The 27,825-nt window shown below is 36.8% G+C and overlaps 1 protein-coding gene, 2 long non-coding RNA genes and 1 pseudogene across 5 annotated transcripts; 2 read left to right on the top strand and 2 right to left on the bottom strand.

Annotated features, from left to right (window-relative positions):
- Positions 1–2: 2 nt before the first annotated feature.
- On the top strand, positions 3–7,626 carry LOC135679666 (uncharacterized). 3 transcript variants are annotated; one of them, XM_065193657.1, is made up of 5 exons: positions 3–490; positions 3,876–4,037; positions 4,520–4,634; positions 7,158–7,246; positions 7,321–7,626. In XM_065193657.1, the coding sequence occupies exons 1-5, from the start codon at positions 326–328 to the stop codon at positions 7,468–7,470; spliced, it is 681 nt and encodes a 226-aa protein (XP_065049729.1). In that variant the 5' UTR covers positions 3–325; the 3' UTR covers positions 7,471–7,626. The 3 variants fall into 3 exon arrangements, with proteins under 3 accessions (XP_065049729.1, XP_065049730.1, XP_065049728.1); XM_065193658.1 differs by lacking the exons at positions 7,158–7,246; positions 7,321–7,626 and adding an exon at positions 5,396–5,642 and having other exon boundaries at positions 6–490; XM_065193656.1 differs by lacking the exons at positions 7,158–7,246; positions 7,321–7,626 and having other exon boundaries at positions 9–490; positions 4,520–5,387.
- Positions 7,627–11,249: 3,623 nt separating this feature from the next.
- LOC135679665 (uncharacterized) lies at positions 11,250–20,948 on the top strand (annotated as a pseudogene).
- An 11-nt stretch (positions 20,949–20,959) lies between these two features.
- Positions 20,960–21,848, bottom strand: LOC135679667 (uncharacterized). The gene is made up of 2 exons (XR_010515323.1): positions 21,337–21,848; positions 20,960–21,255 (listed from the first exon to the last, which is right to left on the bottom strand). It is a non-coding gene; the product is annotated as an uncharacterized LOC135679667 (long non-coding RNA).
- A 145-nt stretch (positions 21,849–21,993) lies between these two features.
- LOC135679668 (uncharacterized) lies at positions 21,994–27,825 on the bottom strand. The gene is made up of 3 exons (XR_010515324.1): positions 25,192–27,825; positions 22,962–23,196; positions 21,994–22,656 (listed from the first exon to the last, which is right to left on the bottom strand). It is a non-coding gene; the product is annotated as an uncharacterized LOC135679668 (long non-coding RNA).

The raw sequence follows: 27,825 nt of genomic DNA, 5'->3' as shown, positions 1-27,825 counted from the left end.
ACCAAAGCGTACAGTCCGTCTCGATTTGGCTTGTGCCGTGCTCGAGCCCGTGCCCGCAAGCAAACCCTGAAAACCCTAGAAAGGGTGGAGAGGCCTTTGGCTTCCCCTTTTTGCGTGGCGATCGAGGGAGGAGGCGTGCCTGCGAAGCGATCACCACTCTGGGAATTCTTCTGCCGTCGGTTTCTTAGCTCACCGTTTGGGATTCCGTTCGGTGGTTTTCTTTACGTTTCGTTCTTTGCCTTCGTCTCTTCGGGTGGGCGTTTCTTATCTGCGGTCGGTTGGTTTCGTGGAGCTGATTGAGAGGGAGAAGGTGGGATGTGACAAGATGGAGGGGAGCTTCGGAGGTGGTGGTGATGATGGTATTGGAAAGAATGGGGGACCAAGCGACGGTCGGCCGCCAAACCCTTTCGCCGGAGCGTCTCGGCAGTTCATGGGCGGGGCCCATGGCGAGTCACCTTGTAAGTCGGCTCTCGGTCGCCATGACTCCCTTGTAAGTCCTCCTCCGTCTTCTTGTTCTTTTCCAATATATTTCGTTCGTTAGATTTGATCTTTCTAATGTCGTAACTGTGCTAGTATTTCGACATTTTTTCCGTAAAATTCGAAGCACCGATTGTGTCAGGATTTATGTAGACGACTCCGAATTGTTGTCGTTCTTGTTTCTGCCATTTTTTTCAAGATCAAAATGATTAGTGTATTTATATGTTTTTGTGAACGCTGATATCAATTTGCAGCGAAGACATTGTTGTCTGCATCATAAAGATCTAAGCTTTTGGGTTTTTCTCCTTTCTTTTCTTGTGCTGGGTTTTGATAATTTTTCTCAAAGGATTTTGAGGTTCTTCCTAATGATTTAGCGTCCAAGATATCTGGGGTGTTCATCGTTATTGTTTCTGAAGCAAGGAAAAGCCTTATATGCTTTCTCAATATATCTTTAATTGCCCAGTCAGACAGTTCCTAGCAAGAAAGTCCTGAAGCACAGGATATTTGGAGATTGTTTCATCATTGCTAGTTAAACCTAATAATTAGTACTAGGGAAAAAAAAATCCAAATAAGCATTACTAGAAATAAAAGCTTTCTTCAACGATTTTGAGTACGTTAAGTTATGTTTAATAATGAATGTCATTCTGATAGCTGGTTAATAAATGCATTATGGACTTTTCTACTAAATTGATTTAAGGGTTTTTTTTTTTGGCTATCTTACATTAGAGTTTTTTTATAAAATTGGTATTATATAAAAGAGATTTCTCTTTGGCATCAATCTACAACTTTATCGGATGAGCATGAGAAGCTTTGTCTGTTTGCTACAAGTTATTACTTTATCATACCATGATATGAAAAGTTTGTAACTATGATTTGCTGACCTCTAGTATCACTGGATGATAATCATAATCATGCATATCTTTCTCTCTTGTTTCTTTTTTTATGGAACCTTTTTTTTAGGGCTATAACTATGTACATTACCCTTCCATACACCTCATATTGCTGGGAGCTTCAGGCACCAGATGTACTTCTTATTTCATGGAACTTCTTTTTGTGTTGAATATTGTCAATAGGAAAACCCATTTTCACAGAGTATTCAGTAACATCTAAGAATTTCCATCACTTTGGCTACGGAAGACATCAGTCATACATGTATCTTACGAATTATTTATTAGTAATAGTTTAGTTTTTTTAGAACTCCAGTAGATATGGAATTTCGGGCATCACCTGCATTGATTTTAAGGTGGCCAAAATTATTTAACCTAATTATATATTAATGACTATCTTGATAAGTTGCCTTAGGGATTTCATGTTCAAAGATGGACTTGGAATAGCGGAGGCTTTTGTTTTTTTGTCTACTTTTTCATAAAAGAACTAATGTGAAACATCGAAGAATTTTTATCACAAACTGCACCTTGAGCACGCTCAAGTTTTTTTTTCTCTTAATTATTTTAAGCTTAACAATGATATGTCTGACCCTCGATCATGTTCACCATACCTTTTTCTCTTAATTATTTGAAGTTTCACTACGATTTGTCTGACCCTTGATCATGTTCACCGTTCCCAAAAATCTTCGGAAACTGCCACTTCAGCTGTCATCAATGATCAAACCTAATAAATATATGTGATTATACAAAAAATGCATGTCAATTTACCATGAGTAGATAGTTGATTCATCATGGCTGGTACATGATTGTAAGTGCATTATCAAGGTGATAATAAATAAAATATTTGACAGTCACATTTAATAGTTTAACAGTAAATATTTTACCTTTTTGCAGTGGTAAGCTGGATACTCGACATATCATTTTAAGCTCCGACACCTATATGTGACCTGAGCAATGTGCTCCTATACTGTGGCTTCATGGATTGGCATTTTCTAGATGCATGAAGTGTCCCAGAGTTTGAGTGCTTAAAATTTTAGAGATATGCTTTTCTTATAAACTTTTTTCATTTTATGTAAAGAGATAAAGTAATTTTCAACCTATACTCCTGACCACATGGGCAAAAAATGGCTAGGACAGATAGCTAGAAACCGTTTTTTTGCTAGTGCTCCGTGAACTTTTTCCTTTTAAAACAACATATTTTGATTGTTTGCAAGTTCTACAACTACACTAAACTAGGAAAATTATGAACTAAATATACCTCAAGAGTAGCATCAGAATGCTAATTTTTCTTCTTATAGTAGAAATTCATCATTATGTTACATTTCTCTTTCTTTTTCTCTGTGCTTGTGTCCTTCCTCTTCTTTCTTTCTTCTTTTTTTGTTGCTTTCCTTCACTTGTATCTTTGAAATCTCAACCCATATAGCATGTTGTTCTGTCTTGTGCAGTAGCAGCTAGCTTTTGCTATCTGTGGTGTTACCAAATCCCAGTTCTCCAGTTTCTTACCTGTAGATAAGTCCTCATAAGCCATATTGGCTATTGGTATATCAGTGGAATGTTTCTGGTTTATGTAAAACATAACAATAATCCACCTGAGAATGAGGATAGGGGTGAGGTTAGTTGAGGTGAGGAGTAGCAAAAGGAGCACTCCCCGTCTCTTTCCTTGCTATCCGTGGTGTTACCAAGTCCCAACTCTTCACCTCATTAAGAATAAAATTATTGATCCATTGTAGCTATGCTGCTTTAGCTATCGGTACATCAGCAGACATTTTCTGTTATATGGAAAACACAACAATGATCCTCCGGTGGATCAGAATAGGGGTGTGTGACTATAGGAAGTTTCTCTTGTGAAAAATCATATATTAATATATGCAAGATATATTTAAAAATGTTGTATGCCATTGTGGATACTGTAATTGTACACCCACCTTTATACTCTTCTTTCTGGAGCCTGTTTTATTTTTCCTTTTGTTTACTACATCTTTCACAAATAAACATTTGTATTTGTGGATGAAATGGACTGAGTACTGTTACAATGTTGGCTTTTACCGTAGATTTAGGTGAGTAAAATAAGTATTTACTAAATATGTCTGATTGAGGCTTTTGCATGCTGTCTTTTGATATGCTAGCTGTGGACGCAGTGTAATACTGTGCCACCATGTTGTACATGTGGAAAGTTTCTTTGCTATATCATGAGACATGCACAATATCAAGTGTTCATTATTCCTGTAGATCCATTGTTGCCTTTTATTATACTTCATTTTTGTTTGTTTGCTTGCTTGCATCACTTCTTGATTGAAAAGTTGGAATGTGCTTTATGCATTTCTTAAAACTAGCCGTCTTATATGTTGGTATATTAATGTTTAATGTTGTCATCTTGTTTCTCAATTTAACTGCTCGTATGTTGTACTGTCGTTACATCTTTTTACCAATACTTTTTGGTTTTCATTATGCACCTTCCTCATTGTTCCTACGATGTAATATAACATGTGATAAGTTCTTAATGTATGTCAGGTTGCTGTTCCTGGAGCTCTATTTGAGGATAAGCCTCAGTCGGCAAATGATACTTGGAGGAAACTTCACTCTGACCCTTTGCTCCTTATCCGTCAGCGTGAGCAGGAAGCACTTGCTCGAATAAAGAATAATCCCATAAAGATGGCAATGATTAAGAAATCTGTAAGTGGTTTTGTCTGTTTTCCTTTTATGGATGCTAGAATGTCCATAAACATGTTTCTTCTCTAAATAATCTGCATAGTTACAATTATCAGATCTCAAAATTTTGTTGGACTCTTTTATTAAATTACACCTTCCTGTGCTTGGTTTTGTGCTAATGCGTTTGCCAAAATCACCACAGTTTGCTCAAATGATGGCAAGTTGTGGCCAAAAACCCTTTCATCCTTTTAGTTCCATGCCATTATTTGATAGATTAACTTTTTTCATGAATCACTGTTCTTTGTTTCCGTATCAGGCTGTCAGCAAACTGAACCCCCCAAGTCAGAGAATCAATATTTTATAAGTTTGTTACTATAAAAAATTATTTTTTCTTTCCTGTGTCTCTCAAATGATTGTGTGGCTTAAGAATACAAACGAAGAATTGTTGTTCGAATTACAAGCATACCACATCTGCAATTGAATCACTAATCTTTTCAATTGTACAGGTAGAAGATGAGAAAAAGAAGAAGCAAGATAAGAAAGAAAAGAAAAGGCATAAGGATCATCACCACAGTAGGTCAAAGGATGATAAACGCTCATTGAGACGTTATTCTGATTCAGGTACTGATCTGTTCCCCTCTCTTGAATTCGATCAAGCGTTTGTTTCCCGTGTGGATTTTATTCGACAAAGGTTTCATCCTTGCCCCTTTACCACGGTTCTAAATCGTTTCTTCGTTCTTGATTTGAACCCTAGAATGATGGATGCCTTCCATCGTTTTTTTTTCGATTTTTTCCGATCTTTAAGAGCTTTTCTTTGGATTCGTTGTGTTCTAATTCCCGATACGTCGATATTGGTTCGTTATCATCGGTCCTTTTGTGTTGCTAATTCTTTGTATTTCTTGATCATTGTTCGTGATCATCGGTCCTCTTTTTTTATTTCTTCTCTTCTCCGTCTTCTATGCAACTAGGGTTTTTCTGTTTTACGATTCGATGTTCCGGGATAATATGGAGGGCTTTAACTCTTCTTGCTGTTGATCATAGTAATTCGATTACGAGTGCTTAAGTTTCTTGGTTGTTTCTGGAAGAAGGGCAAAGATAAACCACTCAACCACACAACCAGAAACTAGTCAAAGACTCTTCTCCCTACTTTGGCGGCTTGTGTATACGAAACTGATCTATGAAAGACTCGCATTTATGACAGTTCGTTGAATCTAGGTTTGAGCTGTAACAAAGGTAACATGAGAGGATTGATTTTGATTGTTGGTTGTCGTCCACAAGCTTCTTTGGTTTGAGGAAATGAAATGTTTTAGGACCAAGAAAACCTAATATTGCTTTAAAAAAATTGATGCAATTGTTTCAAGTTTGTTTATTTTATTTGCAAGAGTTCAATACATTTCTTTCATGGGATATGCATGTCCATGGCACTTGTTTACAATTGGAGCGACTTGGGCGAGGATTGGGCCGGCAAGTCGCCAATCGAGAATCGATTGGAGTGACTCGAGGACTGGGATATGCATGTGATGCACATGTGGAGTGGAATTGTAAAGCAAGAAATGACTAGGAGCAATTCATATCTTATCAATGTTACTATGTGATGCAAATAGTTGTGGATTTTTGGCCCACAATTCATCTCTAGTGTCGACCAAAAGAAAAATAACTCATATCTTTACGTCACGTACAGATGCATGCATGCATGTATTTGAAATTTGGCTTTCAGATTCATGCATTCAATTCTAACACTCATGTGGCTTTCAGATGCATGCATTCAATTCTAACACTCAAAAGAAGAGATTATGATTAATCATATCAATTGTAAACCAAAAAAAAGGAAATACTCTGATTATTGCGAAGAATTTGTATTTATTCGAAATTATTTTAAGAGGAGATGTTAGTGTATTGTTGGAATAAGCTAACACTAATCTTCATTAACGAATCAAAAGGGAAGCTTTCCGTAAGTACGTGCATGCATGCATAAGGTTGATTGACACCATGCAATATACTAATCATTCGACTTGAGAGAAAAAAGGGGAGGGATTAAATAACGTGGTTTATGTCTCCTCTCAGATGGCCTCATCGACGCCAATGATCAAAGTAACAATGCATCTCAATATCTATCACGTTCGATTTCTCCATTATTGACTGCACCAACACTCAAACATTATGAATCTTATCTATACCTCCCTCTTACAACTCATGCTGCTTCATTGTATATACACAACTTAATTTGTCTCAGACCCAATTTTCGAGTCAAGCTTCTCTATTTCTCTAGAGAAAGTACTCATCTCAGAATCAATAGGTTGGGGCGGACAAATCACAAGATGAAAAGGACTTGTCAGAAAAGATATGCTCGACTGCGCATATTATTTTGTCATGAAACCATGGAAAGGGACAGGAGAAACGTGCATGTAACAACATCTAAGAGGAGCACAAAATAATCACATCAAAGTGGAGGGAACGGGCGCCACCCAGCTGGTTTTGGAGGCAATCATTGAAGAACTGAGTAGAACGAGGAGTAGGAACTCGATGTTCCCATCAATTGTATGGAAGTGGAACGTCGGTGGTGTCGTTGTTGACTAGAACGAGAAAGAGGAGGAGAAGCTTAAAAAAGATATAATTAACAGCGTTTCTTTTACTTGTGCATTTAGGTAGATCCAAATAGAAGAGCGGATCAGCTCATGTCTGCTGGGCCTGTCGATCTCGATCCGTAACCATCGAATGAAATGATCCGACCCGTTTAATTTGACTGGCGGAATTATGGGTCGAGTATACAGACCCGCTAGCAAGTCGGGTCGGATCTAAACACAACTTTAAACGTTTTAGGGGGGCTGAGGCAGTGAAATAGGGTTTCTGTGAAATATTTAGCTTGTTTTGGGATCTAAACACAACTTTTAACGATTAGTTGGTCTTCATACTTGTGTCATTATCCTAAATTAGGTTTGCTGTGAAATATTTAGCTTGTTTGGGGAAACAATCAAAGATCATCATACGAGGCTGTTTCTCGTTTGAGAGATGCATTGCGTGTGCTTGAGCTGTCCGAGATGTTTAGGGTTTGATATGTTTTTGTGGTGTATGGTGACTTGTTATTTTGTTTCTTTTCATGTAGATATCTGTTTATAATTCGTTTGCATCCTCTTTTTTTTTCAGATCTGAAAGTGAAATCACTTGGTCCTGGGATGTTTCTGCTTCTGTTTCTTGTCGTTCCGAACTTGGCTCAGTCCCATATACTCTTCCAGGTAGAGATAAACAGATCCATTTCTTTCCTTTGTCCTTCATCGTGTTTACAGTAGGAGAAATGAATACGTTGCAGGGCTTCAACTGGGAGTCGTGGAGGCAGCAAGGCGGCTGGTATAACTTCTTGAAAGATAAAGTCTCTGATATAACCAACGCTGGAGTCACCCACGTCTGGCTGCCTCCGCCCTCGCACTCTGCCCAACCGCTTGGATGCACAAGTTCGTGAGTACGCCATGAAGAATAGTGGAATGTTCGAAGAGGTTGGTGCTACCCCAGTGTGCTTTTTTTATTTTTTATTTTGACCCATTTCAACTGTAAGGAGCTTTGTAGTATGACGCAGCAAGAACCGAAGAATGCAACTCTACCGAGTGATCCTTTAGGCTCAATATCGAATTAGTTATGAGTCATACCTATCAGAACTCTTTCTGGTTCAGTGAATTAATATGTCCATAATAATTCACTTAATAGCATAGTATTGTCCACTTCGTGAGGGTACATGAAAGTGTACTTTTTTTCGAAAGAAGTATTAAAGTATCGTATGCATTTTTTTAGATTATTATCAATTTTATACATATCCTTTAAAAAAAAGAAGACCCTATTATTCATTGTTGATAAAGGTAAATTTCTATTGACTGTTTTGGCTACCTCCTTTCCCCATAGAGATATGAACTACATATGTACTAGGCCACTATGACGTAGTCCCCAGATGATACAGGGGAATCCAATCCATTAGATTTGTCTGTCCTCGGTTACTGTATATCTATAGTCCCTTATCCATATAATATCACAAAGATCATATATAAGTTATTAATAATAATAGTTAGAGAAAACATGAAAAAAGAGTAATAAAAATTTAAAAAAATATTCTTAATGTTTAAAAAAATAAAAAAATAAAGATTTAAGCCGAGATTATAGACGTTTTGTTGATTACAGACGTTTTCGGTTGTCTATTATACACAATGAAACTGAAGGTTACATCTATAATTGCAACCTAAGATATCTAATTGTCATGTACCACATGATTAACATGCTTCTAACATCATGAACAATCCATCTTATGCTTCACCAGCATTGCTCGGCAACAATGCGACAATGCTGAACACTCGAAAGAGTTTCAAGGCAGAGCACCATTTTTTCTGATATAGTAGTAGGATTAGTCTGGTTTCTCTGTCTTCTTGGCCCAGCAAGTCATCTGCTATGCTAAATTTTTGCTTCTTATGACAAAGTAAGTTCTGTGCGCCAAGCTAACCTACTATAAGATAATGGTCATTACCTAATCCCGCTCAAGAAAAAACATAATACAAAAAGTGGGCACGGAAACAACCATCAAAAAGAAATTTGAGTTGCAGAGAAATTAAGTAAAAAAAAGATTTAATTGCTTTTGTCCTTCTCATTGCATGATTAGAGATCTAATTGAGCACTCACTAAGAAGGGAAAAAAAACATCCAACTTTCTACCGACACAGCGAAGCTTGTCTTTTGGAGAGCATTTATTAGCTTTTTATTTCGCCTGTCATCCTTATATATGTCACTAATAGCATCGCCCACCGCTATTGTTCGACAAATCTAAAGCTCATATACCGAGATTTGAACTCTATAGAACAACGGTAAATTAAGAGAATACAACGAAGCAAATGTGACTGCCGATTGATAACCTGGAAGGTTCCGCTCGTCGAAGCCATCATCCACCACCTGGTCGTGGGTGCCGAACGACATCATCCGGTAGGTAGGCGGACCACCCTTCGCTAAGGTCAACGAACAGGTTAACCTCATTCGCGGCTGGAGCCACGCGATCGGGTTCCGGAGATCTACACCGCCGCCGTAGGACCATTTGAGGTAGCCGGCCCGAAGAGGATGAGGTCGAGGAGCGCGTACAGCTGCCGCCGGCTCTCTTTCTCTCTCTCTCTCTCTCCCGACGCCCTGGGTCCCACCAAAGTCTGATTATGGTAAATTCTACTCTGGAGATTCATACATAATTTTACAGGGAAATATGCTTCAGTAACAAATTTTAATGCAGATGGCATAAAGCTCGGTTTGTCGTAAAAGGACATTCATAACAATAAGGTATTGATTTTGATGATACTTTTTCTCCGGTTGCTATATTCGAAACCGTGAGAACTTTCTTAGTTTTAACTGCTCACTTGAGTTGAACTGTTTATCAATTTAATGTGAAATCTATGTTTTTAAATGATGATTTACATGAAGAGGTTTTTGTTACTGAAAGTTTTTAGTTAAAAGACATAAAGAAAATGTGTATAAGCTAAAAAAAATTTTTTATAGACTTAAACAAGCTCCAAGGACATGGTAGAGTAAAATTGATTATTATTTTCATCAAAATGGATTTCAAATGAACAATAATGAACCTACTCTTTATCTAAAGAAGGAAGGTGAACATAATATTGTAATGATTTATCTCTATGTTGATGATATTATATATATGGGTTCATCTAACTCTTTTGTAGTAGAATTTAAAAAGTTTACGATGAATAAGTTTGAAATGTGTAATCTAAATTTAGAAAGATAGGAAAGTAAAGGAGAGAGACCACCACACACTTGTTGTTTTCATGAAGGTCGGGTACGATCAAAGAAGAATTCGAATGAGCGCGACATAGTTCATTTACATAGATAAATTTAAATAGATTCTGAATCAGGATTCCAAAGGAAATAAGAATGAGAAATGAGAGATAAATTGAAATCCAATGAAATAAACAAATACATGAATGTCTAAAGAAATAAATAATAAATGATGTAGTCTTCAGCCTTTTTCTATTAGGTACATAGTCTCAAGAATTATATCTTTATATCTTGATAACTGATTGATTGAGTTATTGCATATCAAAATTTAGAGGACTAAAATTTTCTTTTAAGTAGGGTAGACTGTAATATCTCTCATTTTTGAAAATTTTGCAAGGGCTTATCTATAATGTAAGGACCTATTTGTGAATATAAGGATTGTTAGACGATTTAATTGTATAATCACACTTTGCGTCTAACTAAATGTTGTCGGTAAATATGAACTTATGTGTTTTGTAGATGTTTTAAAGGACTTCTCTTGTTTAGGATTTTGGAATGTTAAGTTTAATTTGTTTAATGATAAAAACTTGTGGTAAAAGTTATTTTTGTGAATGTATTGATTCTTGAATTTATGACGTGGTTATCGTTTAGTTGAGTGGTGTATGATTATAACTACACAAGCTTAAGAATTGTTTATTATTGGTGTGAACTATGATTTGAATGATTTTTAGTGTCCTGGATTAAATTGTTGATTAAATTTTAATATTATGGATTTTAAGGTTGCGTCACACCAAATGTGATAATTCGGGCGACGTGACAGAGGAGGTATCGAAGCATGATTTGAGGATCATTGAGATATTGGATTCATTTGAGGTGTAAAATTCTATTGAGGTTTGGCAAATTATACAGAGATCGTTGAAAGTTTTCTTGGATGACTTTTAGGTGCACTCAAATGGAATTTCGTTTTTTTTGTGGCATAAATTCATTCCATGCAGCATATTAATTAAATAATGTATTAGTTCCTAAAGTTTTTGTTTGGCTAATTATCCTTTTCAAATCTATTTATTTGCAATAATATACATAAAAATAGTGTATATCATCACCTTGAATAACAATCATCCTAAAAATTAATTCTCTTATATATATATATATATATATGAAAAAAAGTTTAAAATAAGATAAAATTAATATCTTCATATTTAGTCCTCTAAATAGAAAATTAGAATATATATATATATATATGCACAAAATTCTATAAAATTACATAAATTTCATTAATATTCTTGTATCAATTGCTAGCCACAACTACAACAACATATCACTATAACTCCAATTACGAGGGTAATGATTTCAAACATATTTTAAGTATTTTATGTGGCTGATATTTTCAATTTTAAACGAACAATCAATAATAATTAGCCTAATTTCTTTTTTTTGGGGGGGAGGGATGAATGAAGGATATTATAGGAGGGCATAAATAGAAGATCATAATATTATATTAAAAGGGCATGCATATTATATTAAACTTTACAGGGGTAAAAACGATATTTACAGCCGTTTAGCGGGAGAGATAGGTAAAAACACATAGAAGGTTTCATATTCTGGTTCGCCACGTGGGCCGATTCCGACTGTCCGCCACGAGAAACGACTCGGCCGACGAAAGCCTAAATGATACGTGGCTCGCTATCAGCAGGTGCGGAGAACAGGCGCCACCCCTTCATATGCCCGATCTGTTCTCCCCGACGCTGCCACACTCTCTCTCCTCGACCTCGATCTCGATCTCGGTTTCTACGCTCTGTGCAATGGTGGTGTTCGCGGTGACGCGAAGGGAGACCGTCCCTTTCGAGGGCCAGAAGCCCGGGACCTCCGGCCTCAGGAAGAAGGTGCGTGAATTGATCTTTCTCTTCTGCTTCCTCCGATCTAGGTTCTCTTGGTTTAGATCTTGGCGGATCTTGTTTTCATGATGTGCCTTTCCTCCAACTTAAACACATCTTTTTTCCTTTATTTGGCAGTATCATGGGATATGATTATTAGAAACTGTTTCCTCTCATCTTGTTATTTGTTTGTTAGATATATTGATTGATGTCTCTTTCTTTATTTGGTGCACTCAAATGGAATTTCGTTTTTTTTGTGGCATAAATTCATTCCATGCAGCATATTAATTAAATAATGTATTAGTTCCTAAAGTTTTTGTTTGGCTAATTATCCTTTTCAAATCTATTTATTTGCAATAATATACATAAAAATAGTGTATATCATCACCTTGAAATACAATCATCCTAAAAAGTAATTCTCTTATATATATATATATATATATATATGAAAAAAGTTTAAAATAAGATAAAATTAATATCTTCATATTTAGTCCTCTAAATAGAAAATTAGAATATATATATATATATATATATATATATATATATATATATGTGCGCAAAATTCCATAAAATTACATAAATTTCATTAATATTCTTGTATCAATTGCTAGCCACTACTACAACAACATATCACTATAACTCCAATTACGAGGGTAATGATTTCAAACATATTTTAAGTATTTTATGTGGTTGATATTTTCAATTTTAAACGAACAATCAATAATAATTAGCCTAATTTCTTTTTTTGGGGGGGAGGGATGAATGAAGGATAATAATCCTAAAAGAATTGTACCTTGGAGGAATTAGCCTCGGATGTTGAGATAGTGGAAGTCGCCGTTGGTGGTACAATTTTTGTGAATCATCATGATTGAGTATAAAGATATGACGTATTGTGTGATGACGATGTTGTTAGGCATCAATTGAATGTCCAATTTTCTACATCTTGAATAGGGCTTCAGAATACAGTCATGTACTTGAACAATAACTTTATAGAAGGTTGCATCAAAGAAATATCACAATCCCGAATCAGATATTTAAGCATATGGAGACTTAACAATACATTTTCCAAGTGTGGAGAGTGGAGACAACAATAAATTTAATCATATGGAGACTTAAGAATATTTATTGGTTTCTATCCCTCTGGTTTATCATCTTTTTGCTCTATTACTATTTACACGTTATTGTTTCTGAAGCAAGGAAAAGCCTTATATGCTTTCTCAATATATCTTTAATTGCCCAGTCAGACAGTTCCTAGCAAGAAAGTCCTGAAGCACAGGATATTTGGAGATTGTTTCATCATTGCTAGTTAAACCTAATAATTAGTACTAGGGAAAAAAAATCCAAATAAGCATTACTAGAAATAAAAGCTTTCTTCAACGATTTTGAGTACGTTAAGTTATGTTTAATAATGAATGTCATTCTGATAGCTGGTTAATAAATGCATTATGAACTTTTCTACTAAATTGATTTAAGGGATTTTTTTTTTGGCTATCTTACATTAGAGTTTTTTTTATAAAATTGGTATTATATTAAAGAGATTTCTCTTTGGCATCAATCTACAACTTTATCGGATGAGCACGAGAAGCTTTGTCTGTTTGCTACAAGTCATTACTTTATCATACCATGATATGAAAAGTTTGTAACCATGATTTGCTGACCTCTAGTATCACTGGATGATAATCATATTCATGCATATCTCTTTTGTTTTTTATTTTATGGAACCTTTATTTTTAGGGCTACAACTGTGTACATTACCCTTCCCTACACCTCATATTACTGGGAGCTTCAGGCACTAGATGCACTTCTTATTTCATGGAACTTCTTTTTGTGTTGAATTTTGTCAATAGGAAAACCCATTTTCATAGAGTATTCAGTAACATCTAAGAATTTCCATCCCTTTGGCTACGGAAGACATCAGTCATACATGTCTCTTACGAATTATTTATTAGTAATAGTTTAGTTTTTTTAGAACTCCAGTAGATATGGAATTTCGGGCAACACCTGCATTGATTTTAAGGTGGCCAAAATTCTTTAACCCAATTATATATTAATGACTATCTTGATAAGTTGCCTTAGGGATTTCATGTTCAAAGATGGACTTGGAATAGCGGAGGCTTTTTTGTTTTTGTCTACTTTTTCATAAAAGAACTAATGTGAAACATTAAAGAATTTTTATCACAAACTGTACCTTGAGCTCGCTCAAGTTTTTTTTTCTCTTAATTATTTTAAGCTTCACTATGATATGTCTGACCCTCAATCATGTTCACCATTCCTTTTTCTCTTAATTATTTTAAGTTTCACTACGATTTGTCTGACCCTTGATCATGTTCATCGTTCCCAAAAATCTTCGGAAACTACCACCTCAGCTGTCATCAATGATCAAACCTAATAAATATATGTGATTATACAAAAACTGCATATGTCAATTTACCATGAGTAGATAGTTGATTCATCATGGCTGGTACATGATTTTAAGTGCATTATCAAGGTGATAATAAATAAAATATTTGACAGTCACATTTAATAGTTTAACAGTAAATATTTTACCTTTTTGCAGTGGTAAGCAGGATACTCGACATATCATTTTAAGCTCCGACACCTATATGTGACCTGAGCAATGTGCTCCTATTCTGTGGCTTCATGGATTGGCATTTTCTAGATGCATGAAGTGTCCCAGAGTTTAAGTGCTTAAAATTTTAGAGATATGCTTTTCTTATAATTTTTTTTCATTTTATATAAAGAGATAAAAGTAATTTTCAACCTATACTCTGACCACATGGGCAAAAAATGGCTAGGACAGATAGCTAGAAACCATTTTTTTGCTAGTGCTCCATGAACTTTTTCCTTTTAAAACAATATATTTTGATTGGTTGCAAGCTCTACAACTACACTAAACTAGGAAAATTATGAACTAAATACACCTCAAGAGTAGCATCATAATGCTAATTTTTCTCCTTACAGTAGAAATTCATCATTATTCTACATTTCTCTTTCTTTTTCTCTGTGCTTGTCCTTCCTCTTCTTTATTTCTTCTTTTTTTGTTGCTTTCCTTCACTTGTATCTTTGAAATCTCAACCCATATAGCATGTTGTTCTGTCTTGTGCAGTAGCAGCTAGCTTTTGCTATATGTGGTGTTACCAAATCCCAGTTCTCCAGTTTCTTACCTGGAGATAAGTCCTCATAAGCCATATTGGCTATTGGTATATCAGTGGAATGTTTCTGGTTTATGTAAAACATAACAATAATCCATCTGAGAATGAGGATAGGGTTGAGGTTAGTTGAGGTGAGGAGTAGCAAAAGGAGCACTCCCCGTCTCTTTCCTTGAGGTGAGGAGTAGCAAAAGGAGCACTCCCCATCTTTCTGGAGCCTGTTTTATTTTTCCTTTTGTTTACTACATCTTTCACAAATAAACATTTGTATTTGTGGATGAAATGGACTGAGTACTGTTACAATGTTGGCTTTTACCGTAGATTTAGGTGAGTAAAATAAGTATTTACTAAATATGTCTGATTGAGGCTTTTGCATGCTATCTTTTGATATGCGAGCTACGCAGTGTAATACTGTGCCACCATGTTGTACATGTGGAAAGTTTCTTTGCTATATCATGAGACATGCACGATATCAAGTATTATTCCTGTAGATCTGTTGTTGCCTTTTATTATAGTTCATTTTTGTTTGTTTGCTTGCTTGCATCACTTCTTGATTGAAAAGTTGGAATGTGCTTTATGCATTTCTTAAAACTAGCCGTCTTATATGTTGGTATATTAATGTTTAAACTTGTCATCTTGTTTCTCAATTTCACTGCTCGTATGTTGTAGTGTCGTTACATCTTTTTATCAATACTTTTTGGTTTTCCTATGATGTAATATAACATGTGATAAGTTCTTAATGTATGTCAGGCTGCTCTTACGGAGCTCTATTTGAGGACAGTGATTTAAAAAGCGCTAGACGCCAAAAGGCGCCAAGGTCCAAAAACGCCCGAGGCGCTAAGTGCTCGCCCGAGCGAAGCGAGGCGCTAAAATATAAAAATATATAATATAATTAATAAATATAATTATTTAAAATTTTAAATAAAAATATGCTATTAAATTAAGAAAATCTAAGATACAAAATCACAATGTCACATTAACATAAAGTTTCAAAATTCAAAACATTAACATTTTACATCAAAGTCATTCATCATAATCAATATTATCGTCATTTTCACACAAATCATCTTCATTGAATTCGTCTTCTTCCTCTTGTTCTTCGATTCCTTCCTCTTCATCAAGATATGTTTCATTCTCTATGTCTTCAACAATAGCAGGAGCCGAGCTTGATGCTTTTGCACTCATTTTTCTCTTTGACATCTGTCTTGTATATGTTTGTAATTCTCCAACACCTGAAGCTCTTGTCACATCTCCTCACGTCAATCTATCATCTTCAAATACAAGCTCGTCTTCAGCATCTTGTAAGTTAGCACCCATTTATCCTACTAACCACTCATTTGAATCATCAATATCTTGCAATGAGATTGAATCAAATCTATTTTTCAAATCATGACGAGTCTTCAAAGCTTGATTATACTTTATGTAAACAAGATCGTGCAATCGTTGATGTTCTAACCGATTTCTTCTCTTCGAGTGAATCTGTCATGTCATATAATTTAAAAATATATTAATACATATATCTAAATAAATAAATTAATTAAAATAAAAATATTTAGTAATACTTACATGCTCAAAGACACTCCAGTTTCGCTCACAACCCGAAGCACTACATGTCAAACTAAGTACTTTGACAGCAAATTTCTGTAAGTTCGGGGTGGAATTTCCAAATAGACTCCACCATTCAGCTGCAAAATTTATGTTATTATTAGCAATAACATAGTAACATAATATATATGAAATTAATTATATCAAATTATTAATACCTGGAGAGGTAGTTGTCCTGGATCGAACGGCAATTGGAATTCCAAAAAGACCTTCAGCATTTTTATATAAAGATAATTCATGAATAATCTTATCTTGAACCTCAATGCTGGGAACTAATCTTGCAACATACTGATATAACCCACCCAAAACTTCTGCATCAAATCCAACAGATTTAATCTTATAAAAGAATTCAGGGTTCAAATAATATCCTGCTGTATGTAAGGGACGATGAAGTTGACAATTCCATCTTTCGTCAATGATTGTAAAAATTTTCTCATATTTTTTTTCATTTTCATTAAAAGATCTTTTAATCGTCTCCTTTGCTCTATCCATAGCCTCATAAATATATCCCATTGCAGGCTTATTTTCATTATCCACCAATCGAAGGACTCGAACAAGAGGGCCCATTACCTTTAATATATAAACTATATGATTCCAAAAGGATGGCATTAAGATGATATCAGCAGCCCTCTTGCCTTTTGCTTCTTTTGCCCATGTGCTTGTCACCCATTTCTCAGAGGTAAACATATTTCTCAGAGTATGTTTTTGACGATGCACGCTCTGTAATGTCAAGAATGAAGTAGCAAATCGGGTAACACCATGTCTCACTAATTCTTTATTCCCTGTAAATTCTCTCATCATATTCAAAGCCCCAATGTGATTATAAAGAAATCCAACAACAAAAATTGCCCTTTCTAAGGTTTTCTTAATTTCTAAGATCTTTCCAATATCTTCCAACATTAAATCAATACAATGTGCTGCACATTACAAGTGTTGTCTTTTTGATTCAAACAAGTGTTGTCTTTTTGATTCAAACAATTTACCTGAGACAAAGGATAACAAAAATGATAAGACTTAAGAGTTTAACACACTTAATTGAAGATAAAATAATTAACAAAATCAAAAGATGAATATTACCAACTAAAACATAGTTGCTTCCATTGTCGGTTATGATTTGAACGATATTTTGTTCTCCAATTTCTTCCACGAAGTTGTCAAGTAAATCATATATCTTGTCACCAGATTTTACAAAAGATGAAGCATCTATTGACTTCACAAACATAGTCCCTAAAGAACAATTAACCATAAAATTAATTATACTCCTGCGCCTCCTGTCAGTCCAAACATCTGACATAATAGAGCAACCATGTGTTGCCCATGATTCTTTATGACCCTTTAGTAAGTCATTTATATAATTCAACTCTTTTTGCAGCAATGGAACTCGCATCTCATAATAACTTGGAGGTTTTAATCCTGCACCATATCTTCCAATAGCTTCAATCATATCCTTAAAACTGTCTAAACGAGTTGTACTAAGGGGAAGACCAGCCTGATAGAAGAAGCGAGCAATGTGCTGAATTGTTCTTCCTCTTATTTCTTTATCACAAGCATCACTTATATTTGTTTGTCTCAATTTTGAGCCTCCTGCTTGCCCTTGTTGTTTCTGGGATCCTTGAAGCATATATAGATCCATCGGTCCTTTTCTACCTTTTTTAGTACTCATAGCTTCTTTTCCCTTTTTGTCGTATACTCTTTTTTCACTTGGGTTAATACTCGTAGAATAATCTTCTTCTTCATCTCTGATATGTTCAACATTGTCTTCTGGTAAATTCCCATAAGATTCATTCTTTTGTGTCTTCTTTTCATTCATATAATTCAGCAACTCTTCTTTTACCTCAGGTGAACATTTTTTGCAAGCTGCTGCATTCTTGAAATTTCCTACTAGATGTTGTTTTGCACGAAAAATACCACCTCTGGTAGTCTTATCGCAGAATATGCAAGTCACTGCATTAGAATCTTTCGGATCCTTCAAATAATTATACTTCCACGCAGGATCTTTTTTTGATACCATTGGAGACTCTATTGAGTTGCTTTCTGCACTTGCCATTTATGTTGAAACCTAACAATAATTTCAAATAAATAAAAATTAATAACATTAAAATCAAAATAATATATTATTAATCTATTAACAAAAAATTAATTATTTTAAAATTCAAATAAACTTAATATTAAGAGTATACTGAGCCTGATGAAGAAAGGAGGAAGCAGCGGCGAGCGGCAGCAGCAGCAGCGGCGGCGGCAGTAGCGGTGAGCGGCGGCAACAGCAGCGAGCGGCGAGCGGCGGCAGCAGCAGCGGGAAAGGGAAAGGGAGAGGAAGGCGCGAGCAGCAGGAGGCCTCGAGGGAGGCGCGAGCAGCGGGAAGGTTCGCGGGAGGGCTCACAGGAGGCGAGAGGGCTCGCGGGAGGCGCGAGCAGCGGAAGGGCTCGCAGGAGGCGCGAGCAGCGAGAGGGCTTGCGGGAGGCGCGAGCAGCGGGAAGGCTCGCGGGAGGCGAGAGCAGCGACACCGGCGAGCAGCGGCAGCGAGCGACGAGATCGCGATCGGGATCGAGAGCGGTAGCGGCAGCAGGTTAGTGTTGGGTTAGGGTTAGGGTTAGGGTTGGGGTTATATCGGTTTAGTTGGTTCGATTGAACCAACTAATAACCGAACCAGGACCGAACCAGACCTAAAATTCTGGTTCGGTCGCCTTGGTTTACCCAGGCGCTCGCCCGAAGCGCCCAGCGCCTGGGCTCGGGCGAGCGCCCAGGCGACGCCTGTTTGAAGCGCGCCGCCTGGGACATTAGCGAGGCGCTCGGGCCTTGCCTCGCCTCGCCCGAGCGCCTAGGCGAGCGCCCGAGCGCCTTTTGCAATCACTGTTTGAGGATAAGCCTCAGTCCGCAAATGATACTTGTTGGAAACTTCACTCTGACCCTTTGCTCCTTATCCGTCAGCGTGAGCAGGAAGCACTTGCTCGAATAAAGAATAAGCCCATAAAGATGGCAATGATTAAGAAATCTGTAACATAAAGATGGCAATGATTAAGAAATCTGTAAGTAGTTTTGTCTGTTTTCCTTTTATGGATGCTAGAATGTCCATAAACATATTTCTTCTCTAAATAATCTGCATAGTTACAATTATCAGATCTCAAAATTTTGTTTGACACTTTTATTAAATTACACCTTCCTGTGCTTGGTTTTGTGCTAATGCGTTTGCCAAAATCACCACAGTTTGCTCAAATGATGGCAAGTTGTGGCCAAAAACCCTTTCATCCTTTTAGTTCCATGCCATTATTTGATAGATTAACTTTTTTCATGAATCACTGTTCTTTGTTTCCATATCAGGCTGTCAGCAAACTGAACCCCCCAAGTCAGAGAATCAATATTTTATAAAGTTGCTTACTATTAAAAATTATTTTTTCTTTCCTGTGTCTCTCAAATGATTATGTGGCTTAAGAATACAAACGAAGAATTGTTGTTCGAATTATAAGCATACCACATCTTCAATTGAATCACTAATCTTTTCAATTTTACAGGTAGAAGATGAGAAAAAGAAGAAGCAAGATAAGAAAGAAAAGAAAAGGCATAAGGATCATCACCACAGTAGGTCAAAGGATGATAAACGCTCATTGAGACGTTATTCTGATTCAGAATACACAAGTGATAATCAGGAAGAGAAGACAAGAGAGCGTCAAACATCTGTACGGCAAGAAGGTAATGCTTAAACATTCATCAAGAGATCATTCAGATTCTGAAGATGCTAAAGAAGGTGCAGAAGGGAAAAAAAAGAGTGATTGCCCGACATACGAACATTACCAGCACAGAAGTTCCAAGTATGATCAGCATTCTCTGAAGGCTTCTTCAGATTCAAGAAGGGCAGGTGAGCGTGAGGAAGAGGGGAAGTATCATCATACAATATTAGAGCGTCAGCAACATATCCACTCAAAGAATGAGAAGCACTCATCCAGAGGCCATTCATATTCGAGATACACTCACGAGGAAGATGGTACAAGGTCTAATTATTCTGCATCTGAACAACATCATACTGATTTTGAGCTTGGCATGGAAGACAAGAATAGGGAAACCAACGGGCAAAGAGAACAGCCTGGCTATAACCCTCGTCGGGGTGTACCAAAGATGTCGGAGGAAGAGAGAGCAGCTCGGCTAAGAGAGATGCAACTGGATGCAGAACTCCACGAGGAGCAAAGGTTGAAGCGGTTGAAGAGAGCAACGGAGGCTGATGCCCAAGAAGCAATGAGGGCAAGCTTTTCAAGAGGCAAGAATTTTTTGGTTGCTGCCCAAAATAGCATATATGGAGCTGAATAGGGAGGGAGTGCTACGATAGAAGAGAGTGTCCGTCGTCGTGCTTACTACTCGCAGGGAAGCTCAGCAGCCCATGAGAGCAATGCATTTCGGCGGTGAGCATGTTCCTGTGATATGTCATCATGTTGAATCTGCATATGCACCAATTATTCTGTTTTGATCAGATTCTTTATGGATTTAATGTTTGCCCAAAGGCATCTCTGTATGCAAGATAGCACGCCCGACTAGCAACATCTCAAGCAGTGAACACACCAACGTCAAATGCTACCAGTCAGAGATCAGTTTGACTTGTTGGAGGGCTTCTTTTATCATAAAATTATATGAAAGGTCCAGCTAGTAGCAGTGTATGCATCTGTATTTTGGTCGGTGTTTGTATCGCTATGAAGCAAAGCTCTTAAACCAACAGTTCATTGGAGCGGTGGGCTTACACGGAAACAGGCTCAGAGCAGTGTATGCATCTCTCCTTCCCTCTTATCTTCGATTTTGAAATTTCTTCCCTAATTGAGCGATTTTGATCAGATGGAAAACAACGAAAACCCTAGCTCAAGTTGTCATCAAATCAAAGGCCAACGCACTTCACAGAAACAATACAAAAAATTTCAAGCGCGAGAAAGGTATCAGAAAACTAGCTAGGGTTTAGAAGAAGGAAACTTACCTCAACGGGCAAGGAAGACCAGATGCGGATACCGCCGTGCCGAGGATTGCGCGATAAAGGCGCAATCTTCAAAGCGAGCGAGCGGAAGGGTTCCGCCGAGCCGAGGCTTCCAGAGACACAGAGTTCTGACTCGGTCAGCACGATCTTTTATATCATAGGAATTGAGCCGTGAGGTAGGAAAGGGGAGTAGGAAAGGGGAGGGGAAGATGTATAGAGAGGGCGAAGAGGGGTGTAGAGGAGGGAGGGGAAGGGATTGTGCGACGGCGAAGGAGGAAGAGGAGGAGGCGGATGTGTAAGAGAGAGATACCGAGCGCTGTCACCGTTCGCCGACGGAGAGGAAACCGCAGCATCCATCGTTCGCCGAGGAAAAAGCCGCAGCGATAAGAGCTCGACGGAGGAAGATGCCACCGTTGCTGCCGCCTTTCGCAAAGGAAAACGCCGCAGTCGCGGTCGCTGTAGAGAAGGAGATCGTTTCACCGCTGCAATTAGGGCACGCGTGCGAATTTGAGGATGCCTTCTCATCTGGTTCAATCGAACCAGAGATCCAAATTGACTTGTCTTGGGCTAGACCCAGACTTAATCAGACGGGCGCTTGGGCCGCACCCGTTTGAACTAGCACCCGCGGCCCACTTATCGGGCGCTCGGTGACTTCAATTGCTTCAGCTATTAATCTAAATCAGTGAGAATTTGCCAATAAATCCAACAAGTGTAAACAATAAGAATAATATCAAAAGCCATAATATCCGAACTATTTATGCACTGTGTAAGAAAACATATGTAGTCAACATTCAAATAAAGGACCTCTTGGTACTGCATGTATTAAGAACATACTGTTGAGATAAGCTTTAATTAAAACTTGCAGGGAACGGCTTCAACAAACTAAACCAGCAGTCCTACTTTTACTAGTTCATTATCCTTCCATTCACAAACTAAACCAGCAAATATAAGATTTGATGATTTAAATATAAATTATATTTAAGACTTAGTCGCCATTTATTATTAGTTATGGAGCTTCAACAAATAGATATGCACGTATCATCTTCAACTATAGCTAACCTTTTAGAATTTGACCAATGGTTAATCTATTCAAAAAATTACTTCGGATGGATGTCGATAACCATCGTTGCCAGCTGACTTGGTCACAAATGAACATCAAATTTCCATGGTGCCTCCTCCAAAGATTTCTTAGCTGGTTCATGAGGGAGGACGAGTCACCTGTTGGAAGCTAAGGGTCCGAAGGCATTAGAAGTAGTCACCCAAGGCAATTAACCATTGTGCTGTTTGGCGAGTTATGAGGATGTTGTACATTTGCTGCAAGGTCTGCCGAATGGGATATGCTTGTTTCAAAAATTAAGTCAATAATGATTTCACAATTAAGCCAATATGAAATAGTAAATTCGAAGCAGGATAAACTAAATTATATGAAACTTTTGACAAAACTACATGAAAGGAATAATGAGAGACCTGACATTAGAATTACTATGATATTTGTTATTTGCATTATGTATAACTGTTGTTGTTATGCATCATATGTCCTGTAGAGAGACTGAAATGTAAAAGAAATTTGTGACTTTATATGTATACCAGGTAATGCAAACTCTGGTAGAAAAGGATAGAGAACTTACTGATGCATCCCAATAAAAGTAGTCTTTCATAACCACTTTCAAGTTTGTTACTAAGATGATAACTTTGTCACAAATGAACATCAAGTTTCCATGGTGCCTCCTCCAAAGATTTCTTAACTGGTTCATGAGGGAGGACGAGTCGCCTATTGGAAGCTAAGGGTACGAAGGCATTAGAAGTAGTCACCAAGGCGATTAACCCTTGTGCTGTTAGGCGAGTTATGAGGATGTTGTACATCTGCCAAATGGGATATGCTTGTTTCAAAAATTAAGTCAATAATGATTTCACAATTAAGCCAATATGAAATAGTAAATTCGAAGCAGGATAAACTAAATTATATGAAACTTTTGACAAAACTACATGAAAGGAATAATGAGAGACCTGACATTAGAATTACTATGATATTTGTTATTTGCATTATGTATAACTGTTGTTGTTATGCATCATATGTCCTGTAGAGAGACTGAAATGTAAAAGAAATTTGTGACTTTATATGTATACCAGGTAATGCAAACTCTGGTAGAAAAGGATAGAGAACTTACTGATGCATCCCAATAAAAGTAGTCTTTCATAACCACTTTCAAGTTTATTACTAAGATGATAACTTTGTCAATCTTACAGAAAAGTAGATAATTTTTATCGAGTCTTAACAAGAAAGAAGAAATGACAGAAGCAGTTGATGATGCTGCAACTTAAGAGGTCCTTCACATGATCAAACACGTAAGTACAGAGTACTCAACAAATAATTTAATAAGATAATTATTTTTTAAAAGTACTAAAGCTTGTTGCTTGTGGTTTCCACAAACCTTCATAGTTGGAAGTTTCATGCTAAAAGGGCCTAAAAAAAAGGTTTCTTTGATGAACTCGAGATTCTCTAAGGGTAAAATATTGTATTAACTATTTATTTTTTTTAAATTTTAAAATAAAATAATTATATCATGAAACAAACAAATCATACCCCTGTCTATCATGTAGAGAGGAAAAAGTGACCGTTAGTGACTTATGAAAAGGACTTGTCGAATTATTAATGCATAATAGGGAACTTGTTGAAAAATAGATGAGGACATAAGCAACAAATTTCTGGAACTAATTTGATTCAAAAACTAATGTAGAAAAATGTGAGCTCCAATTATTTTCATTTTGTTGTCTAAAATCATACAAAGATATCGTTTTTATCTTTTCAAAACTTTTGAAAAGAATTTTACACTCTTCAATATTATTACCGATTTATAATCAACATTTGTCTCACAACCATCCAACAATTTTGTTTGTCAACCTATGGGAATCTTTCATTTTAGAATCTTTCATTAAATTAAAATTTTAGCAACTAAACATATAACTAAAAAAAATAATGATACTATATCTTATTTTGAAGACACCAAAATAATAATTACATAAAAAAATAAAAATTCGAAACACAAACCAAGTTGTAATAAGCAAAAATTACAGATACTATCATATTGACAAACTAAGAATTAGTAATCAATGTTAATATATTTTTTTAAATAAGAAATAGATATCTTTTCAGAACTTCAAAAAAGAATTTTACACACTTGAATATCATTGTCAGCTTATAATCAGTAGACGCTCCACAACCATTCAACAATCTTCTTTGTCTACTATTCTAAATCTTTCCCTTACGATCTTTCATTAAATTAAATTTTTATCAACTAAAGATATTACTAAAAAAATAATATATGCCATAGTTGTGTTCATTTTATTATCTACCTGGTAATTGTTCTCTTAATATAACTCAACTGTTATTATCAAAAATTAAATATGCACTCAATGTAGCTCAAATTCAATAATCATTCTGGACCTATGATGATGCGGGTACTCAATTTCGTTTTAGATGATTTCAAACATACACTCGTTCAGATGAATTCAAACATACACACAAATGACCGAGAGTGAAAAAAACATGAGCGATAATAGTTAAATTAAACAATTAAAATGGATATATTTGTCTTTATTTTTTTATGTGTGAGTCTGGATATGACTAGAACAAATATGTTATAATCATATCCACATCTTTTTGTTACCTATGAGATGTCCGCCTTCCAAAGGTGTCCTTAATAAATTAGATGACAATCATCTAAATGATAGCACAGTTACCAATATGCTTTCACAACAATTAACATAGACCGAGACAAAGTTGACACCGATCGATCGACCGGCAGAATTAGCTAAATATGGTAGAAACAGAACACAAAAGCTTGATATTTTCGTTACCTTTCTCAAGAATTGACTTTCCCCCACACCAATTCCTGAGACATCAGCATAAAAGAATCAGTACCTTTTGTTGTAGAAAAAATAAATAGAAGAACAATCACCAAATCAACATGGAAGTTATACTCCAAGAAACTCTTGCAGAATTTAAATTGTCACAAATATAAAGTGATTAATTTGCAGTCAGCATGCAATAGGTTGACACTTTGTCTTAAGGAAGTACTTGCAGTCCTAGTTTACCGCAACAACATGGTGCTTTCCCTGCACAGCAACAACATAGGAATCATATTGAGCAATAAATTTCTCCTTGCCTAGCAGGAAAAGGAATTTGTTTCTGAACTTCTCTTCAGATAGCTGCATGACAGATAGCAGGTTACGCCCTTTATCCAGCAATTTATTCTGATCAAGAAAATTCATAACTTCATATCGAGGTCTCAACCTCTTCTCCAAGCTTATTGTAAGAAGCACGGGATGACCAATGATATATGTCAGCTCACAACCAGCTTCCTTCATCAGGAATGTCATCTTGTCAGATAAGTTCTTCTTTGAGTATTTCCAAATGACTGGATGCCTCCTGAATACAGCAATGCTGTCTGGTTCGGACCACCCAAAGCTCATCAGGGTTGCAAAAGTAGCATGAAACCTGGACCTGCTCACGGTCATGACTGTTAAAGTGCACGAGGGAACAATTTACAGTCGTGTGACACACCCAACTCCTCAACATGTTTGATAGATTCGTAGATACATTTGTTCGTTCGACAAAATAAACTCGGTACTGCCACCACCATCTGCGTGATGCATTGCTCACTGATGCCACATTCCATCAAGAGAGATATATTGGGCTCAATCTTTCGAGCCAAGCTAGAAGTATGGAGAAACATGGTCCTCCTACAGGCTTTAATTAACCTCTAATTAGAACCAAGTAGTGACCTCCAGAAGTTGATCCTTGGTTGGATATCACGAAAACAGAGCAGACCCGGACATGATGAAACCAGCTGAACTATTTCAGTGTCAGAAAATCCCATATCCTGCAAAGATCTCATCCTGGGCTTCAGGACAGTCTCTACGTTAGCACGTAGAAACTTGGGTTCCCTCTGCATAAGCTTCATGACTTGTGCATCACTCCAACCGATCTGCTTAAAGAACTCAATGGAAAGACTTGAACTTGAAAGTTCTTTTTCACAGATGCTATCCTTGGCCCTTTTTGCAGCCTCTTTTGAGGAAAGTTCACATGACTCAAGAGGGTCGACCAACGTAAAGTTGGATCTATGATTTGAACTGTGCTCTTTGACAGTGGAAAAGCTAAACAGACTGCAGAGTTGATAGGAGGAAAGATGGATGTTGGACTTGTTACAAGAGAGAAGGCACAAGAGCCTCTTCTGCACCGAAAACATTAGTCTTTTGAGGCAGTATCCAGTACCGTTTGCAGAAAAATACAAGAAAAGTAATCTTATTTCTGCCCTCTCCAAGTCCAAATTCCTCTTCTACCTCAAATCAAGGATGTTGAAAACTTTCAACTAATCATCTGTCTCAGACAACATTCCTTTACCACTCATGTTAATCCACATGCATTCAGCTCCAATCAGCCATTTCTTTCAGAGATAAGTCTCTAAATGGTGTTTGAGAGTTGATAAAGAGTACCTATGATTAGTTACTTATTATCATGCTCACATCCAAGCAAATCTCCACCACTGAAATAATGGCATCATATAACACCAGCGCACAAACACAATCTTCCACTTATTTTTCTATTGTAGTTGGTGCGTTTAGACACTACCAAGCATCCTATATCCCTGTAGCAATTTAAAAACCATATCAAATGTATCTTCATCAAATATGCTGCATAAGAGTGGCAAAGGCATTTACCATGTTGATCTTATACAGACGATACTCATGTTTATACTTGTAGGTTGAACATCAATGACTTGCAAATGGTACTACAGAATTCAGAATAACAGGAAGATGCATAATGTTTTCTCTAACATCAGTTTCACTAATGTCCTATAACGAAAATCTGAAACATTTCAAATGAGCACTTCCAAAGTAATTGATCCATTTCATCAAGAATGTAAAGAGATGATCTAGTTAAAAGTCTAGCAAGACTGGTAAGTAGAAAAGACACTGTTTAATTAATTAACAACAGTAATTTGTGAGGTTCAACATGCTAAAAAAGGCATTGTTGATGATGATGAGCAACTTGACAAAAAAACACAACATAGCTGGAAGACCAGAGAAAGGCAATAAATTTTCTGAAAAATGAATAAAGAGATAAGAAAACTGCCTCAATCAAGAAATGCTACTAGTTTATTTGGTTCTATGCTGATAAAGGAACTTAATTTATGAGAAAGATTCCTCATGTAAATAACTTCAACTACACTAAAAAAATTATATGTAGCGTCAGCTACATATGGAGTCGGGGGGCGGTGTCGGGGAAGCGGGAAGCGGGAGAGCTGTCGCGAAAGGGGAAGAGGAAGGAGGGATTGGGGAAAGGGGGCAGCGACGAGGCGGGGGCGGCCGTGGGCTGCGATGAACGGGGGAAGAGAGAGGGGAACGGATTGTGCGACGGCGAATGAGGAACGGGAGGTGGGGGAGGAGTAAGAGAGAGATACCGGGCGCTGTCACCGTTCGCCGACGGAG

Source organism: Musa acuminata, chromosome BXJ1-7 (genome assembly GCF_036884655.1).
Source record: "Musa acuminata AAA Group cultivar baxijiao chromosome BXJ1-7, Cavendish_Baxijiao_AAA, whole genome shotgun sequence".
NCBI classification, from domain to species: domain Eukaryota; kingdom Viridiplantae; phylum Streptophyta; class Magnoliopsida; order Zingiberales; family Musaceae; genus Musa; species Musa acuminata.
Note: the sequence above shows the minus strand (reverse complement) of the source record. Positions and strands in the feature narration are given on the sequence as shown.